This window comes from Nicotiana sylvestris, chromosome 6 (genome assembly GCF_000393655.2).
Source record: "Nicotiana sylvestris chromosome 6, ASM39365v2, whole genome shotgun sequence".
Classification (NCBI taxonomy): domain Eukaryota; kingdom Viridiplantae; phylum Streptophyta; class Magnoliopsida; order Solanales; family Solanaceae; genus Nicotiana; species Nicotiana sylvestris.
In genome coordinates, this window is record NC_091062.1 from 125,383,321 (window position 1) to 125,404,401 (window position 21,081).

Here is a 21,081-nt window from a genome sequence, read left to right on the forward strand (position 1 = left end):
GTTTGGGTTTATGGATATTTGTATTAGACGGTGTCGGTGTGGAAATCACCATGGCAACTAATGCGTCTTCCTTTATCGTATTAACTATTAAGTATGTCAAAATAAGAAATCCCAAGCCTTCTTTGACCCCTGTATAAGGTGTTTCTAATCCATGACAAAGATAAATAATAGTCGCACCAAGTTAGAATTTAAGAAAATGTAGGTGCCCTTAGCTTTAATCGTTACTACTAAATTATCCTGCTACGCTTTTACCTTGACCTGTTTTCACTTGTACATTATGACACTACTGTATATTTTATGCTAAAGCATCAGGCTTTCCAATCTCTAATTTAATTTATGTAGTTTTACTCTAGTTCTATTTAATTTCAGTATGTACTACCAATAGTAAGATATATTGGTGTATATTTCATCAATGTTTGATTATTGTTGATAGTATTACCCACGATTATTTACTCTTTATGTTTTATATATTTCTTCAAAATCAAACCCTATATAAATTAGATTACATTCAATTTATTATTAATGACCATTTAAATGAGTTATATCTCAATAAATCATTACTTGATACTAAACAAATATGCGACATTGTTACTAGAATAAAATCCAATTAAAATTCATTTTATTATTTGTAGGGTCAGTCAACCAAATTTAATCTAAAATATCAGTTGTCAGCAGCATTGACCTCTTGCAGAATTCTCGGGTCGACTTGACAAAGGAGATGTTCAGGATGATATCTTTAGATAAGTCTACTTCTAAGAGTTTGAGTAACATGAAGTCCTGGACATGGCAGAGGATTTCATGCATTAACCTCCCAATTTGGTCACTGCTGAGCTAGAAAATATTGTTTGTTTCAAAAGGAACTTTGTTCTGTTTTTCTGCATTCACCAAGTTTCTTTATATACTCTAAAGAGGAATCAAATCCCACGCTTAGCTGAAAACTCGGACAAATGTGTCTATAAGTATCCAATCAACAGCAACTTAGAGTAAAATCTGAAACCTTTTTGAAGCCTCTTTACATCCAATTTCCATTCTCGCTGCTTCAAATTACTCCACTCCCAAGCACAACTTTGTTACTACAAAACATGGTATATTCTGCTATTCAATTGATGCCAAGTTCTGGATTTTACACTATATGCTATATGTATGTATACCACTTACATGGATAAGAGATATCGTGTTAAAAAGGAGAGAAAGAAAGAAGAGAAAACAAACCTATCCATTCTCAGTTCTAGTATCGCTAAAACATCTCAAACTCAATATCCTCTCCTATACTTTTGAACTCTTTTTGAGGCTTGGCACTCTCCTTGTTCTGTTGGTTGGTATCAGGGATTACATTTCCCAAGTCACAGAATCTAGGCAGTTCTGGTGGTGTTTCACATCGTATTAACGCCCAGTTAAGTCCCTCGAAGAAAGAATGCTGCTTTATCGCTGCTGCCCCTTTCTCAGCTCCCAACCTATTCTCGGGTTCCTTCTGCAACAACCGTCTGATCAAATCTCTCGCACTAGAGCTAACCATAGGATATGCAGGGAACTTGAGACACTGAGAAACCACGTTGGCTAATGTATCCTCATTTCCTGGTCCTTTGAAAGGTGTCCTTCCATATAACAGTTCATATAAAAAGATACCAAACATCCACCAATCTACTGCACTGCCATGACCTTCTCCTTTGATGATCTCTGGTGCCAGGTACTCATGGGTTCCTACGAACGAGTTGGAGCGGGCATCGGTTGGCTCCACTACCAGCTGTGGCAAAGGTGTGACTTGTGCAGCAATGTCCGCTTTTAGCTTACGTGTCTTACCTGCTGCAGATAAAAATCTAGGGGTGAAGCAGGACACTTGCCAGGATGGATGTAGGCAAAAGGGATCTATGCAGCTAGATTCCGAGCATGGACTAGACGTCTTTGGAGGCTTAACGACAGGAGATGATGATTTCACCAACATAGGATTAACAGCACACCTAAGAGACAAATCAAAGTCGGAGAGCATGATATGACCATCTTCTCGAACCAAGACATTCTCTGGTTTTAAGTCTCGGTAAATGACTCCAAGCATGTGAAGGTATTCCAAAGCAAGAAGAACTTCAGCGACATAAAATCTGAGTAAAGAACAGCAAATGTCAAGATCACATAGAAAACCACTTGAACTGCATCTAACGAGATTTAAAATGACAAGATGCACTCCCATCATCAGATTACAAAAATACATTAGGAAGACTTGTCCAACGAAGTAACATATAAAGCACAAGATCTTCTCTCAAACACAAGTGTTTTGGAAATTTATTAAGTAAAATTTGAAAGAGTAGGCTCGACTTGTTAGGTGTCACCTGAGATACTAAACTTTAAGTAAATGAATGACTGGAAAGACAGATTGCATATCCCAATTCATTCACCAGAAATTAACTCGATAAAGTCTCCATAAAAAAGTGGGAATTCACTTTCGAATGCGAGGGTCGGAAAATGGAATGACCAAAGAGAAGAAATTAAAGGAAACTGGAAGAAAATTGGACATAATTTGACATAGACTAGACCCCCTGAGCTTTCCGAAAATTACGAGGAACCCCCTCAGCTTAAAAGAGTAAGAGACTTCCCTATAAGTTCGATTAACCTCCCCTGATTAAGTCAAATTTTGTATTAAGGTCCCAAAGTTTTGGAGAGACAAACCTTTATCTCAACTTTGATAAGCCAGTTTCCTGACAAAAACATTTTTTGCCTAAAGGTATTCAAGTCATTTTAAAGGTTCTCACTGATGGGCGTCAGTATTAAGTGTATATTGAAAACAAAGACTAATGTTATCAGAAACTTTGGGAACAGTATTATCTTTTTTTCCTGTTTCACATGGGACATACAAGGAAATTAGAAGGGAAGGATATTTTTTTAAATCTCATAAGCTTGATCCGCTTGAAAGTCAAAGCAATGAGAGAAGAATTTTTCCTGTTCTCTTGTACTGAACCTTGGTTCTAAATATCATTTAACCTCCATACTTACACAAGTTGACTTCTATTCTTATTGAATAATTCAAGTTATAGCATAAAGCAAGCTATTATCCATCAGCAAATAATAAATAAACGTCATTTAGTGGGACGCAAAAGAGATTCTAATAGACCCTCCAAGATAGAGATTCTCTAAAGTCTTAACATAAAGGCCCTAAGACATGCATAACTTCATCAACGAGATAGCAATCATGAAACAAGAGAGTGACCACAAAATGTATATGCCCACCTATATTACCTGTTATTAGGAAGAAATATTTTCAGGGTAGAAGTTAACAAAATTAAAAGTAACCTGGCTGCTTGTTCAGAGAAATTCTTGTTGGGTTGCTTTTGTCGGAGCACATGGAGATCACCTCCTGGACAATATTCCATCACTAAACATGAATATTTGTCATTGGTAATATGGGCATAGAGCGTAGGAAGAAATGGATGATCCAGTATTTGCAGTATTTCTTTTTCGGTCTGCGCTCTTGTCATCTTCCTCCTGCTGGTCAGAAAGTCATTGTCCATAACTTTCACAGCAAACAGACAGTTCGTGCCCATTAGTTCAGATAGATAAACAGTCCCAATGTCCCCTCCGCCAAGTTTTTTAAGCAACTTAAATTGCCTTAAACTAATGTTTCCATGCTGCTTCTGAACACAACGAATGGCTTCCCATCTCAAATCCTTGGACATATGAGGCCGATAGCCACTGCGGCTAGACCCACTGCGATAGCTTTCTTCGCTAACGCTCGTGGTGCTGCTATAATCCCCGATGCTACTCTTTGAACTTTGAGATATCTCCCCCTTTTCTCTTGACAATGATCTTTCATCACCTTTTGTAACTATACTTCTTGTTCTGTTACAACTGCTTGAGCTAAGACCAGGTTTGGTAACGCTTGCATCCAGCATAGATGAACTAACTTCTATGCTATTAGCAGAACATGATTCTGAAGATTCCTTATTCTCTTCTTTCTGATTATACCTCAGTACATGTTCAGGTGTCTGACAAGCAATCTCACTTGTACTACAACTCAAATCATTGTCACCATTAGATTGCTTGGAACTGCTGGTGAGAACAGAAGCGACTTTCTTCTTAACAAAGGTTCTACTTCTGGAAACTGGTCTCATCTGATTTGGACTGCTAGAAGTAGGTCTGATGACTTTATTTCCAGTACTAAAAATAGATGAGCAAGAAACAAGATCAAAATCTCGTGCCTGCTCCTTGTCTGCTGGGATTACAGTTGTCGGAGCTTCATCTGAGGCGGGCATCATTTGGGCTTCAACTTTTTTAGCAGAAGTGGCAGTTGAAGAATGCGGTAGTTCCAAAACATCTTTCTGCTCAGACGCCTCTTTCAAGTAACCCGAACCAATATTGGTTGAGTGTCGAAAAGCCTCATCTCCGCCTGAAATTTCACTTATTTCTGCACCGTTTTTCATTGCATCTTTAGAAAGATGGCAAGAATAGGTAGCATAAGTAGATTTTTCTTTAATGGGCACATGTTCATAATCAGTAATCTTATCAGAAGGATTTGACATACTCATATCTGGGATGAGGGATATCTCCACTAAATTCCCTATACCTTCGTTGACAGTATGTTCAGGGCCATTAACCTGAACAGCGATGGGCCTGTAAAGTCTTTTGGCAGCCCCTGTCTCTGAGACACCCGACAGCCTGGACGCTTTCGACGACCGCTTCTTCACAGCCGCAAGCTCTGATGCCTGAGAGATGCATAATCCTCTGAAGGCCTGCTTCAAATTTGCAGGCTCAGAATTGTCAAAACCTGATGCTCGAGCGGGGCTAGATCTCATTGGTCTCTTCATTGCGCTTTTATTAAATGCATCTTTGACACCTCTATGGGAAGTCCTAATTTCTATAGCTTCAAACAGTTTGTTAATATCATCCTTCATACAATACTGTTTACCAGTGTTCAGGATATCATCATCCATTTTAGATTCAGGATTTAATTCCTCTATTGACTCCGTAATTTCACAAGTAGCAGGCAAACCACCCATTGCTTCTAGAAGCATATCTAAAAGGAAGTTTGATGTGGCCAGTAAAGTCTATCTAACCCATCTCAGCAAAGCAGTATGAAGAGAAAGAAGCACACTATTGCAGCAGTTATTTAGAAGACCTCCAAAATGGTTGTTGATCATATTCAATTCCAATATGAAAAAGTTTGGCAACTACCTCTTCACTGCATTCAGTATGCAGCAACGATTATCTGCTACAGATGAAATAGTTCAGCAACTTAATGATGAACAATCAATTCACAAGAAAAATTGAGCCATTTAAAGCCAATAAAAACGATTTATAGCACCCACAAGTTATGTCTTTTCTGGTACATCTGTTTTAATTACTGCAGTTGGGAATTGAAGATAAGGGACTATGCAGTTTTCCATATTATGAACCTATTGACTAAATTCATGCCATGGTACACCTATTTATCACATCTACAGCCAGTTGTTCATATGTAGACAATGTTGAAAAACAAATTTGTGTAGACTTTACTACTCTAGACAACCACCATGAAGACGAGTTTAAGAACGATAAATTTCCAACATATCATTAATTTTCTTGCACATTCATTAATGCTTAAAGCTGTGAACTCATATGACCTCTTCACTTTTCTATTTCATTTTAAATTCTAAATTTCATTAGTTTTTCTATATATATAGCTCCTGCAATTTTGTTAACATTTGTTAACCCACAACAGTTTCAAGAAAAGCTTCAAATGATAAATCCACCAAAATCAAGCTAAAAAGATTCAGTAAAAAAAATCTCTGATACACATAATTTATTAGCTAATATAAGGAAAAATGACATACAAGAAATACTTAACATTAGAAAAGGGCAACCCAGAAAAATTAAAAAAGATTCAATCTTTAATAGGATCACACAACACTAAACATTTCAGCTTATGAAAAGACAAAATCAACAAACTGTACTGTTCCAAGAAAAGCCCAAAAGGGAAAAAAATATCAGCAAATATGAGGTCATATTTCAATCAGTAGCAGGAGAAACAAAACCCAGAAAGGAGGACCAGCTTTAAGGCTACTGTGAACATTCAAAAAGAAGAAAGACAATACTACATAAAGTTTCTACCTTTAAACAAAATATGCTCAAACATAAAATAAAAAGGTACACATGTACGGACAAGAAAAGAGATGAAGCAGCAACCTGAAACGAGATCAGCAGCAAAAAAAGGAAGCTAAATTTTTATTGAACAAAGAAGAAGAAGAAAATGGGTGTTATTTCAGTGGCAAGAATTGAGAAAGTTGAAAAGTTTGAAGGGGAAAAGAGAAAATCCCATAAGTAATTACTACTACTTTAGAGAGAGAAAAGGGGAAATGGGTGAAATTGAATGAGGAAAGTGGAAGAAGAGAGTTGAGGGGGGAAATCACGAGACTGTTCTTTTCCTCTCTCTCTCTCTCCCTCTCTCTCTCTCTCTGTATATAAATTTCCTGTGTTTGTGGAACTCCAAATTGGCGGAAAAAAAGGAAAGCCTACTGTCAAGACGAAGACGACTAGTAGAGAAATGGATTTAGTTTTATGTTTGAGCATATTTGAGAGCTTTTTTCCAAAAAGGAAAGCGTACTATCAAGTTTGAGAGCTTTTTTTCAAAAAATATCTTTTTGTTTATAAATTACTTAGTAATTATTTTTTGATAGATTTTGAAAATAAAATCTTCAAATCCCAAAAATATCTTTACAATACTATTCACATAACTTCAATTTTTTTTAAGTAAAATATATATCCAAACACAATTTTAATTTTCAAAAATCTTTTTCATTTTATCTTTAAAAACTCATTTTTTTTCAAGTTTCGACCAAATCTATGTCCAAACGCTACTTAATATTCACTAATAGCATAATTTTTTACACTATTCAACTAAAAATAAACATTTGCTATATTTTATTTTTTAATTTACTAATTTTACTTATTAATTACTCCTATCTTTTAAATGATAATAGTATGAAAAAAATTCCTTGCCAATGTATAAAATTAAATTTGGAATGCGAATCGTACTTATGGAATCTCATTCATTGAGAAATTATATGTATAAATAGGGTTAAAACTAACTTTTTCATATATTATACATTGTGAAAGCGCCTTGACTGGTGATAAATGTTGTATTCTAGCATTTCTTAAATCCTCTTGCTAGATTTTCTCGGTCCGCAATGCCTTCGTTGTTATAAATTGCTGACTAATGTCAAAATAATTTGATTATGATAAATTTTGTGAATATTATTATACTTAAATAAAGTGTAATAGGTGGAAACAATTCATATGACTGACTCCATTAATTAATAAAAAAATTAGTATTTAGATGGATAGTTGGAAAATTTCGAATTGTGAGTTAAGTTCTTTACCCTGAACAGTTACTTTGGAACATTAGGGGCATTCCTAAAGGTAAACCAAGTTCAACCAAAAATATGCCTAATCAAGTCAAGTTAGTCAGAAAAAGTTGTTACAAATTGTTTACCAGCATTTAGAAGAAAATCATGTATTAACACACATATATATAAAGGTGTTAAATGAACAAAAAGAATATTAGTGTAATTTAATATAGTACCTGGGAAGCAAGGAAGGGGGTGGGGAGCGTTTGAACCAAGGGACATAAGGAGGTTGATGGAATAATGTGTTTTTTTACTGTTTATTCATCTTTTTACTCTTTTACATTTGCTTTTTATTCAAATTGTGACCTTTTTGGTTACTATTTTTGTTAGGGAGAAAAATTTGAGCTGGAACTTGATCATTTCTTCTCCATTCAACTCCAAAGTTGGAAAGAGACTTGCTTCTACTTTTGGACACATGCCAAAACATACAAGGATTCAAATATTTAGGGAATAATAGAACCATTTCAATCCAAGAGAAAGTCTATAGGGGTACATAGGTTATTTGGAAGGAGATTTCTGTACATTAAGGGACCAAAACCTAAAATCATACTTTGTGATTGTATACGGTAAAAACCACTTTCAGAAGTTGGATGAATTAAGAAGCGACACGTGTCAAGGGTGACTAGTCGGCAGTGATTCAACCACGTTCATTGTGGCTAGATAAGATGTTGACATCGGATACAAATATATAGTCAGATAAAAGCAATTCAAGATATGACCGTTACAGAAGGCCCCAAGATTCCTCCACTCTTTATTAGCGTTTATTAGGTTTTATTACCTTTTATTATGCTTTATCACCTTTTTTATTACCTTTTATTGTAGCATTAATATTGATAATTAATGGGGCATAATTGGTAGACCATACACCCTATATATAGCTCTACTATAAATAGAGGCTTTCATTCTATTTTTGTCATGGCCCAAACCGATGGGCCGCGACGGGTGACCGAATCCTACATGTCGAACATCCTTAAACATCCGTTTAAGATATAAACGTGAATAACATACGTGAGGAAAATCTATCCAAAAGACATGTGCGGATACATGCGGAATAAAGTGGGTGAGCCGGCAAGGCTGCTATAGACGACTATATACCCAAAACTGAAAGCCGACAAGGCCACATACTATTCAATTATACATAACAGTCTACAGACCTCTAATAGAAATACAATTGTACAAAGACGTGACTGAGCCACGTCATACCCATATATATATATATATATATATATATATATATATATATATATATATATATATATATATATATATATATATATATATATATATATATATATATGTATATATACAAGCATATCGTACCAAAATCAAAAGCATCTCCGGATCAAGTGGAGCACGCCAACTTTCGCTGATCAAGGATCCTAAGAAGGGGGACCATCGGATTGCCTACCTGCACCTGCGGGCATGAAACGCAGGCCATGGGAAATAGGGCGTCAGTACAAATAATGTACTGAGTATGTAAGACATGAAAATCAATACATAAAAAACATAGACGAAACATGGAATAAAGAAATCCACCTGTAAGTCTGAATAACTTTGTAAATTCTACAACATTTATAGTGTCATGCACGTGCATGTAAATGTCGTCTCATGCATAGGTGTAGGTGTACATAACATCAGACAGCTTCTGAGGGCATCCCATCATATCGTCTCGTCCACTGTGGGCAACATCATCAACATATACCAACTGATCAAGTGGTGGTGCATATAACGCCGTAACCTTTTCCCGTATCCCATATACATATATTTACATATATAAGCGTATATAATGCCATCTGGTCATGGATCAGTGTAAATGAATGCAATGCATGAAATGCATAAGAAATACGTTAATAAGATTTTCTCGGAATGCCATAAAAATCAGTATACCTTTTAGATAAATTTTATCAAATACGTATTTTTCTAAGACCCATGAACAGAAGATATAATAATAATTCACATAGAGAATCGAAAATATAGACACCCCTAGTATTTCTATGAATAGAGTCATTTATGAAAATTGCGTATTTTACTCGTTTTATTTGTATTATTTGGATCATGCCAAAAAGAAAGAAGGGATAACCTTAACATACCTGGAGTAGAAAAAATCCGTATAATGTTCTTGGAAAAGATTGCACTGTACTTCTTTAAAACTACAAAATTTTACGTTGCTAACAATTCTCGTTGGATTTCTTTTAATTGCAAGAATTCACGTTTTTGTTGAAAACCTTAAGAATGGATAACGTTCTGTAGTGCTTCTTAACTACCATTCATGGCTAATGAATTGTAAAAAGGCATATATTCAGATTGTAGGAATGACTAATGTCTTGATTGTGGTAATTTATATACAAAATATAGAGAAATGAGGTGTCTTGAATTTATTAAGGTATGTTGCCACCTAATTAAAGTTGACTAAGAGTCATCTTTTAGAAAGTGGCTTGCTGCCACGTGGGGTGGGTGAGTGGGGGAATTTAGTCTTTATCCACTTATTAAGTAATTAGGTAATGTCTCGTTACCCGATAATTAACTAATTACCCGCATAATTAAGAATTGTCTCAAATTACTTAAAATTTTACTCATTTTTAATATACTTTATGCATCATAATATCATAGTCATATGGTATCTTGTATGGTACTAGTCCATAGATATCGGTTATTATAGCGTGGACCGTATTTTACCCAAAATCGTCAACCTTCAACGAAACTCATTTTATTTAATTCGTGTACCCTTTATCCTCAATGACACTTACTTATCGCTTGTTATAAATAATATAAATTTGCTAACCTCAAGATAATCTCATCCCCGAGTCTCTGTCAATTAACTGAAGACGAAACTTTATCGTACGAGAAACGCGAGATGTAACATCTTTCCCCTCTTAGAAACATTCGTTCTCGAATATTTAACTCCCCGGGATCTATATGACTTTTGCAGAGTCGCCTTTGTAATAATACTACTACCAACTCCCACATAGGAACACAATCATCTGTAACGATAATGGCCTCACACGACCAATGACAATAACTAACACAAGAATCCATACACATACCTTAAGGTTGTGATATCTTAGTCAGACCCTTTTCTGGAGGAGGAAATAAATAGGGATACCTAGACTTCATGTCTTCCTCGTCCTTCCAAGTTATTTTTTCCATATTGTTGTTTCTCCAAAGTACTTTCACCGAAGCTACATCTTTAGTTCTCAATCTCTGAACCTGTCTGCTACTATAACAATGGGAGTTTCTTCATATGATACCTGCTCTGTAATCTGAACGTCGTCAACTGACACGATTCTGGAAAGATCTTCGATACATTTACGGAGCATAGACATATGAAAGACTGGATGTACAGACTCCAAGCCTGAAGACAAGTTTAACTCATATGCTATATGGCCTACTTTATATATGATCTTATATGGTCCAATGTACCGAGGAATAAGTTTTCCTTTCTTTCCGAACCTCATGACACTTTTCATCGGTGATACCTTTAGGAATACCCAGTCGTCAACCTGAAACTCCAAGTCTTGCTGTCGATTATCCGCAAAGAAATTCTGACGGCTTTGAGCTGCTAATAGCCTTTCCTGTGTAAGCTTAATTTTCTAGATTGCATGTTGTACCAATTTTTGGTCCTACTAACATAGTTTCCCCAACATCGAACCACCCTATAGGCGATCTACACTTTCGTCCGTAAAGAGCTTCGTATGTAACCATCTGAATACTGGAATGGTAGCTATTATTATATGCGAACTCAATAAGCGGCAGATGATTATCCCAGCTGTCACACTTCCTTTTTCACTACACCTGAAAGGGAATAAGGGAGTTTTTTCTATTAAAGTGACAATAACCGAAGCGGGATTAATTATTTTGAAAATCAGAGTCACCACTTGGGATAATTTATGGTGTCCCAAGTCACCAGTTTAAAATCCTGATCGAGGAAGTTGACTCTATTTACGGTCTGCGAACACATAAATCCGGATAAGGAATTCTGTTAACCCAGGAGAAGGTGTTAGGAACTCCCGAGTTCCGTGGTTTTAGCACGGTCGCTTTGATCATACTTGGCTTAATCAGATTGTTTAATTACTCATTTTAGAACCTATGTGTATTAGCCGCTTTTAATTAGGAAATTATCTTGAAACGGGTCACGCGTACGTGTACCTATTTGTTTGGCACGTCAAAAATCATGTCACGCGAACGTGTCCACAATTAATAACGCTTTATTATTGTTAAGAAAGTTTGGCCGAAATTGCACAAACGCATACTCCGGTTTTATTTTTAGAAATGTAATTATGTCATGCGAACGTGCACACAATCACAATAATTTGATTAACTAAGAGTATGCCAAAAATTTCATAGCAAGATATTTGATAATCACGATATTTTGCTAATTATTACATCAGCCAAATAAAGAAAGCATTCCACACATGAAAATAGGACACTATTCTGTCTCAGCTAACATACATACACTCTGCATCTATTATTTATTTCCTTTAGACAAATTCATTGTACAATTTGATTCATCCTAAGTTTTCCTCCAATTTGGAGACTCTCCGCTAGTCATGTAAGCAGAACTTGTAACGACACAAAAGAGCACAAAATATTGATCAGCATATCACAATCAAACTGCAGAATGACCACCGACATTAGTTACCCAGCGGTATCCTTGAAAGTTTACTATAAAATATCAAGAACGAAACAGTGTGCATCACTTGGCATTTTTGCGGACAAATACCAAGAATCGGTTATATTAGGTTGAAGAAACTAAAATTTTAAAGCAACAAATCAAATACTCATGTTCAACAGAGAGTGACAAACTCATAACATTTAACAAAACCATGCATTTAAGTGCGGAATGAAACTGAAAATATTGAGATAAGATAAAATGAACCTTTGCAATTACTTGACTGCTTCTTTCAAAATTCAAACAAGGATGAACCTCTGACCGGAGCTGGGACCGTTAAACAAAAACTCATCGGCGACAACGACAGTACCTCGACTTGTAGCTAAACAGAGACTCGGACAACAACTTCCGACGACGAAGATGAACTCCAACAAAAACGACCCTTTTTTCGTAATTTTCCATTTTTATGACGAAAATAAGTGAAGAAGTTAAAAATAGTTGAAATAGCTATATTAGGCCTAAATTAAATATTTACATGCTAAAACACAAAAAATCTTGGGGAGGGTCAAAAATCACATGTCTACACCAGCTACCCTTGAAGTCTATCACACAAGCTCGTAACATATCCTCACGTGTCTGAATAGTACGCTCAGCCTTTCCGTCTGTCTGGGGATGGAATGTCGTACTAAGACTTACCTGACTCCCTAATCTTTTTTGGAAGGACCTCCAGAAGTTAGCTGTAAATTGAGCTCCTCTATCTGAGATAATAGATATAGGGACGTCATGCAGTTGTACTATTTCCTTAATATAAATCCTTGCATAATCCTCTGCAGAATATGAAGTCCTAACAGGCAGAAAATGGGCTGACTTTGTAAGATGATCAACAATTACCCATATCAAATCGAACTTACGCTGTGTACGAGGTAAGCCTACGATGAAATCCATATTGATTACTTCCCATTTCCAAGTCGGGATCTCCATAGCCCGCAATAATCCACCGAGTTTTTGATGCTCAATCTTAACTTGCTGACAGTTGGGACACTGAGCAACAAACTCCACTATATCCTTTTTCATTCCATCCCACCAATATACTTCCCTGATATCATGATACATCTTGGTCGCTCCTGGATGGATAAAATAAGGAGAATAGTGAGTTTCTCCCATAACTTGCCGATGCAGCCCTGCAACATTAGGGACACATAATCGTCCTCGATATCTGAGGACCCCATCTTCTGTAATTTCAAACAACGTCTTCTCCTTCTGAGGGGTGGTATCCCTATAATGAACTAACACAGGATCCTCGTAAAGGCGTTCCTTTACTTTAGTTACTAAAGAGGATGTTGCCGTATCTTGAATAGTAATTCCAATATTGCATGAGTCTAGCAACCGAACTCCAAGACTAGCTAGCTGATGAATCTCATGGGCTATTCCCCTTTTTTCTGGATGTAGATATGATAGGCTACCCACAGATCTATGGTTGAGGGCATCGGCTACTACGTTCACCTTCCCTGAATGGTATAAAATATCAATGTCATAGTCTTTAAGCAGATCCAACCATCTCCTTTGACGTAAATTCAATTCCTTTTGCTTGAAGATATACTGGAGGCTTCTTATGATCCGTATAGATATCAACATGAATGCCATACAAATAGTGCCTCCACATCTTTAGTGCATGAATCACCGCGGCTAACTCTAAATTGTGAGTTGGGTAATTCTTCTCGTGCTTTCTTAGTTGTCTAGATGCATAAGGTACAACCTTAACATGCTGCATCAACACACAACCCAATCCAACGCCTGAAGCGTCACAATAAATAACATAACCATTGGTCCCTTCTAGGGGCGTTAGAAACAGTGCTGAAGTTAATATGTCCTTTAATGCCTGGAAACTCCATTCGCAAACATCGGTCCATTGAAACTTGGCTCCCTTCTAAGTTAACTTACATGAGTATTCTAATCTTTTACAATTCATGAAATTCCTCTCTTCAAAGGCCCAAACTTCATCCTTTATCTATCACAATTACGCCCTTATTCCACTACCAGGGCAACATTTCATCTATTCTAAATGTTACTAGTCTTAGACTCCTTTGAGTTCATTCAGGCTATACTGAGCCTTCTATAACTTAGAGAAACTATCAGCTCTCTTATGAGCTTAACCCCAAGGACTTATTCATTCTCGTCACCTTTTCACTCATCTTTTCTTATCCTTTCTTCTGTCTTCCTAAAACCTTGTCGCTCTACCATACTTTAGCTTGGGACCTACACATATCTATTTATACTTATTCACAACCTTCCTTCAACTTACTTGCACCATAGATTTCCTTATATTATTCTGGAACATCAAGTGAGACACCACATACTACTTTGGTCAAAGGTGCTAAAAGAGAAGAAAATTCCGTTACAAGTTTCCTGTAATAACTTGCCAAACGGAAAAGCTACGAACCTCCGTCGGTGTAGGGGGTCTAGGTCAAGTCTTTACTGCCTCAATCTTTTGTGTATCCACCCGGATGCCTTCACCCAAAATGATATGCCCAAGGAAAGCTACAGAATTCAACCAAAATTCATATTTAGAGAATTTTGCATACAACTTCTCTTTTTGTAGAACTATGAGCACAGTACGTAAATGATCTGCATGCTACGCCTCCAAACGAGAATACAACAATATGTCGTCGATAATTATAATTACGAACAGATCTAAAAAGGGCCTGAACACACGATTCATCAAATCCATGAATACTGCTGGGCATTGGTCAAACCGAACGACATAACACGAAACTCAAAGTTCTCATATCTGGTCTTGAATGCTATCTTCGGGATATCTTTCTCCTTAACCATTACCTGATGGTACCCAGACCTTATGCCTATTTTTGAAAAACACCTGGCAACTTGTAACTGATCAAATAAATAATCAATCCTCAGGAACGGGTACTTATTCTTGATTGTCACCTTATTCAACTATCTATGATCAGTACACATCCATAAGAAACCATCTTTCTTCCTAAAAAATAACACCGGTGCTCCCCACGATGATGTCCTAGGTCTGATAAAGCCTTTTTAAGCAAGTCCTTTAGTTGTTCCTTCAACTCTTTCAGCTTTACGGGGGCCATTCAATAGGGAGGAATAGATATTGGTTGAGTAACTGGTAGTAGATTAATAGCAAATTTAATTTCTTGCTCTGGCTGAGGACCTGGAATCTTATCGAAAAAAACATCGGGAAATTCATCAACCATAGGGATAGATTGAATGGTTGGTGACTCTACTTTCACAGTCTTTACCTGAACTAAGTGATAATCATAACCTTTTCTGATCATCCTCCTTGCTTTATGACAAGAAATAAATCTACCTCTCGGTGATGCCATATTACCTTTCTACTCCAAAAACAGGCTTTCTTGGAAATTAAAATCGAACCACCTTTGTTTTTCAATCAACATTAGCATAACAAGAAGCCAACTAATCCATACCCATTATAACATCAAATTCTACCTAACCAAGCGCCACGTACCTTATCCTTATTTATTATCAAACTTATCACGGGCCATTACGAGCACGTCTATATATATATACGTAACAATATTAGGACTTAACTCACAGAACTCATTAAAAAAAAGGTTTATATAGATACATAAGGGCCGGCAAGGCCGTAGACATGTCATACCCAAAACTATATACATGATACTGTCTGCAAAACCTTTAAAAAAAATATAACCATAATATATACAAGTCGGGACGGGGCTCCTTACGTCCTCATAAAACAACCTAACACATTCAGAACCCTGACTTGGTAATACTCCAAGAAGAGGTGGAACTCACCAACCAAAAGCTGACATCTGGAGGAAGTTTACAGTATAGGGTCCTTGCCTCGTCCTATATAAGAACCTCGATCAGACACACTTCGAAGCAGAACCTTCATATCCTTATCAGTTACCTTCCTCCTCTTGTCCCTACTACTAGCCTCTTCCTCTGGTATCCCATAACATACACAGACGAACCTTGATTGATGGACTCCCAAGATTGTGGAATATCTAGAACCTTAGAAGAGTTTGTGTCTACAAATACACTGACATAGTTTTGAGCCTGAGGGGAACCCGGTTGTGCCAATCCATGCACTACTCCCCTCATACCCTGATCAATGGGTTGTGATAATGAAACTAAGGGCCTTGGTGAGGTCGAAACTCCTCTCACCCCATCTGCTGCCGGAGTGGTCGAAACAACTCGAACGGATGACTCATATGGATCCTCGGATGGATCCTCCTCAATAGAACCCATGATCTCCGATGGGTCTGACTCCATAGTGTAACTTATATCTCTTTCTAACACTTTCGTAGCCTTTTGACCCGTGCTAGCGGCTTGAGCATGTCGTCTAGTAGTAATAGGAATCACTAAAAACATAAATAAGGTAAAGATTAGGAGTGGATACTTATGACTTAGTTCTATCGCACAATCTAGATTAGAAAGAAAAGTAACCATCCTAAATATCCGGTAGCCTCCTGTCTATAAGTGTGGTGCACAACACACCCATAAATAAGCCTATACTAGACACGATCTGTAGACAACCCTAGGACAGAACTACTCTGATACTACTTTTTTTGTCACGACCCAAACCGATGGGCCACGACGGGTACCCGAATCCTACATGTCGAACATCCTTAAACATGCGTTTAAGATATAAACGTGAATAACATACATGAGGGAAATCTATCCAAAAGATATATGTGCATATACATGTAGAATACAGTGAGCGAGCCGGCAAGGCTGCTATAGATGACTATATAACCAAAACTGAAAGCCGACAAGGCCACATACTATTCAACTATACATAACTGTCTACAGACCTCTCATAGAAATACAACTGTACAAAGATGAGACTGAGCCATGTCATACCCATATATATATACAAGCATATCATACCAAAATCAAAAGCATCTTCAGATCAAGTGGAGCACGCCAACTCTCGCTGATCAAGGATCCTAAGAAGGGGGACCATCAGCTTACCTACCTGCACCTGCGGGCATGAAATGCAGGCCCTGGGAAATAGGGCATCAGTACGAATAATGTACTGAGTAAGTAAGGCATGAAAATTAAAATATAAAAGACATAGACGAAACATGGAATAAAAAAAATCCACCTGTAAGTCTGAATAACTTTGTAAATTCTGCAACATTTATAGTGTCATGCACGTGCATGTAAATGTTGTAGTATGCATAGGTATAGGTGTACATAACATCAGCCTGCCTCTGATGGTATCCCATCATATCGTCTCGGCCACTGTGGGCAACATCATCAACATATACCAACTGATCAAGTGGTGGTGCATATAACGCCGTAACCTTTTCCCATATCCCATATACATATATTTACATATATAAGCGTATATAATGCCATCTGGTCATAGGTTAGTGTAAATGAATGCAATGCATGAAATGCATAAGAAATACGTTAATAAGATTTTCTTGGAATGCCATAAAAATCAATATACCTTTTGGATAAACTTTATCAAATATGTATTTTTCTGAAACCCATGAATAGAAGATATAATAATAATTCACATGGAAATCGAGAATATAGACACCCCTAGTATTTCTATGAATAGAGTCATTTATGAAAGTTGCGTATTTTGCTCATTTTATTTGTATTATTTGGATCATGCCAAAAAGAAAGAAGGGATAGCCTTAACATATCTGGAGTAGGAAAAAATCCGTATGATGTTCTTGAAAAAGGTTGCACTGTACTCCTTTAGAACCGCAAAATTTTACGTTGTTAACAATTCTGGTTGGATTTCTTTTAATTGCAAGAATTCACGTTTTTGTTGAAAACCTTAAGAATGGCTAACGTTCTGTAGTGCTTATTAACTACCATTCATGGCTAACATTTCTAATTGTAAGAATGGCATATATTCAGATTGTAGGAATGGCTAATGTCTTGATTGTAGTAATTTGTATACAAAATATAGAGACATGAGGTGTCTTGAATTTATTAAGGTATGTTGCTACCTAATTAAAGGTGACTAAGAGTCATCTTTTGGAAAGTGGCTTGCTGCCACGTGGGGTGGTGGTGGGGGAATTTTAGTCTTTATCCACTTATTAGGTAATTAGCTAATGTCTCGTTACCCGATAATTAATGAATTACCCGCATAATTAAGAATTGTCTCAGATTACTTAAAATATTAGTCATTTTAATATACTTTATACATGATAATATCACAGTCATATGGTACTTTGTATGGTACTAGTCCATAGATATCGGGTATTATAGCTCGGACCGTATTTTACCCCAAATCGACAACCTTCAACGAAACTCATTTTCTTTAATTCGTGTACTCTTTATCCTCCATGACACTTACTTATCGCTTGTTATAAATAGCATAAATATGCTAACCTCAAGATACTCTTATCCTCGAGTCTCTGTCAATTAACTGAAGACGAAATTGTACCAGAAACGCGAGATGTAACAATTGTAAGAGATCAAGAAATACTAATAGTAAAAGATTAATATTCTTTCTCTGATTTTCTTAAGTTTTATACAAGTGTGTTCGAGGTTTTTCAATTATCCTAGTGGGAACAATATAAAGCTTAGGCTTGTTTCTTCTTTAATTATCTTTATTTACTCTAATTGCACTTTGTTATCTTTATCGGATCAATTTAATCCACGTGTCTATAAATTATGTTTTAAATTCAACTGTACCATTTTTCTGGTAAACAGTAATACTCCCTTTGTTTCAATTAATGTAAACGTATTTCCTTTTAAGTCCGTGCCAAAACAGAATGATTGTTTTCCCTATTTGAAAATAATTTATGTTTATGTAATGATTTATAATAGCCACACAAAAGATATGTATTTCATTTTACACCACAAGTTCAAAAGTCTCTCTCTTTTCTTAAACTCTTTGCCTAGTCAAATGGGTTCACCGAACTGAAGTGGAGGGAGCGTGTAACTTGAAATTGCATGTTCGTTAACCATATACCAAATGTTTTTCTATGCCTTTGGCATCCAAAAATCATTGTTCGATTAATTAGAATTTATGCTAGATAGATGGCACGCTATGGAAAGAAAAACGCTCCTTATCCAAAAGTTCTTTATTCTCAAGGACCGAATCAAAGTTTTTCGCACTACACCCTTGTTGTACAACTAAAAATTGATCCCTGTAATGGTGTAGTTATGAGAAAATGTCATTATGGATTTGCACCTCATATATGTTATGATTTAGATGCATAATCATTCGTATAACATGCCCATATGAAATTTGTTATACCATTGACTATATGCCATTATAATTATGTTTGAGTAAACACCACATCTACTCTTAACATTAGCTATCGAGATTTATAATATTGTGTTTACTTCCTAATTTAATCGTTGGAACTTTCCGTTGGTTATAACCCTTCATGTAATCTTAGTGTTATGCTATTCGTTCTTTTTGTCCCCTCTTCTTTGTTTCCTTCTGTGTGCGCTTTTTTCACTATAAAATGACACTATATATGACAAGACTACAACTCAATTCATAATCCAAGCAGTAAGCAACATATGATTTTGACTTCTTAAAAAAATCATCACGTAAAACATGACTAATTGTGGAATTGTCTTTCGGCAAACCATTACCTGACTGATCATAGCATGAATAAATATGGAGTTATCGTTTGTTTAAACCGAATGATTATGTTAAAACATGTGAAATAAAAATAGTTAGTGACTAAAAAAATTCAAATTTCAAATTTCATAATCTATTATTTGGGCCAGAAAACAGCAATTAAGCACTATTGAATTGCTGTTTTGTATGTGTTGATTAGGTCTCTCATGATAAAGTTGATCAATATCACATGAATACTTTTGTCATAACGATAACGTCCACGAAAGTTTGCATCGTGAAAAGCATTTATCGCGAAGCATTTAACAATATATCAGCAGCTTGATCTTGATGGTAAGGCGTGAAAAGCTTTCATTGTGCGATGGATAGGACATAGGTCTTCTAAACTTTGATATATAAGAAATTAAAGTTCAAATCCAAGACCAAAAAGAGGCAGAGCAGTAGATTCTTTTGCCTTAATTAAGAGCAAAAACCACCTCGTGTTTAGCGGAGCGTTATTGTCACGAATATACGGCAAAATCATTTTCTTTCATAAATGAGAATGAGCGACTAGGATGTCTTTTTCGCAATCATAACATTACTCATTAGGGGTCGTCGGTCAATAATTATTGGTTTCATTGTTGTTGATGCTACCATACTTTTATTTGCTTAATTATATCTTTATGAATATTCATCTTGTCTCATGAGCCAAAAATATTTAAAAAACATTGATAATACAAAAACTGAAAACCAAGAACGCCGTCTGCTCGAATATCATATTTAAGAACATGACCATCTTATTTAAAAAGTAAATTTTTTTTAGGCATCTATAATATTGGAACAAAATAAGTGAGCGAAGTTTTCAAGCATACATGATGCATATTATAAATATATTTTTATTTTAAATAATTATTTTTGTACACGGAATATATCTTTTAAAAGCTTTTATGCTCTTTCTTTCTCAATTGTGATTCGACAATTACCCCCTATGCAATTGTCTCAGTAGACTGGTAACACCGAAAACAGGGGTGATTCGGCAATTACCCCCTATGCAATTGTCTCATTGGATGTCGGGTATGGGAAGCGCACCTACGATACTTCAAACACTGCCGATAGAACTAGTGAATCCACTGCAATATTAAGGAAACTGACTTACTCTGCTATTTCTGGTGGAAGCACGAAAATAATGGCGGATGTGATCAAAAGGAACCAGGTACAACAATAATGCATACAAGTAAAATTCTACCCGCTAGAAATTAGGGATGAAATCAAAGTTATCAAGCCAATTAAGAGGAATTAGATAACAATGCTAGAATAGAAGACAATCCTAATTGGCTGTGTAATTGAGGGAAATCCATCGTTCAAGGAGATGTTGAAATTCGCTTATGGAGTGTGGAATTCTGTAGCAACCCCAAAGGTATTCCTTCATGATAATGACTATTTTCTCTTTCGTTTTGAATCTATGAAAGATAAAACCCGAATTCTGTAAAATAAACCATATACTTTTAACAGTCGACCAATGGTTATGAAAGATTGGGATCCTG

At 36.2% G+C, this 21,081-nt stretch overlaps 1 protein-coding gene across 1 annotated transcript; it reads right to left on the minus strand.

The window, feature by feature from the left end:
* Nucleotides 1-967: 967 nt before the first annotated feature.
* Nucleotides 968-6,509, minus strand: LOC104211398 (serine/threonine-protein kinase D6PKL1-like). The gene is made up of 3 exons (XM_009760448.2): nt 6,151-6,509; nt 3,283-5,194; nt 968-2,096 (listed from the first exon to the last, which is right to left on the minus strand). Exons 2-3 carry the CDS (start codon nt 4,998-5,000, stop codon nt 1,238-1,240), a joined length of 2,577 nt encoding a protein of 858 aa, XP_009758750.1. The 5' UTR covers nt 5,001-5,194; nt 6,151-6,509; the 3' UTR covers nt 968-1,237.
* Nucleotides 6,510-21,081: the final 14,572 nt, after the last annotated feature.

What these genes read in the sequence shown, in the direction of transcription:
- LOC104211398 (XM_009760448.2), bottom strand. Translation starts at nt 5,000, where the DNA reads ATGCTTCTAGAAGCAATGGGTGGTTTGCCTGCTACTTGTGAAATTACG. An exon ending in TTCTCTGAACAAGCAGCCAG is followed by an intron (nt 2,097 to 3,282) that starts GTTACTTTTAAT and finishes TTCTTTACTCAG; the next exon opens with ATTTTATGTCGCTGAAGTTC.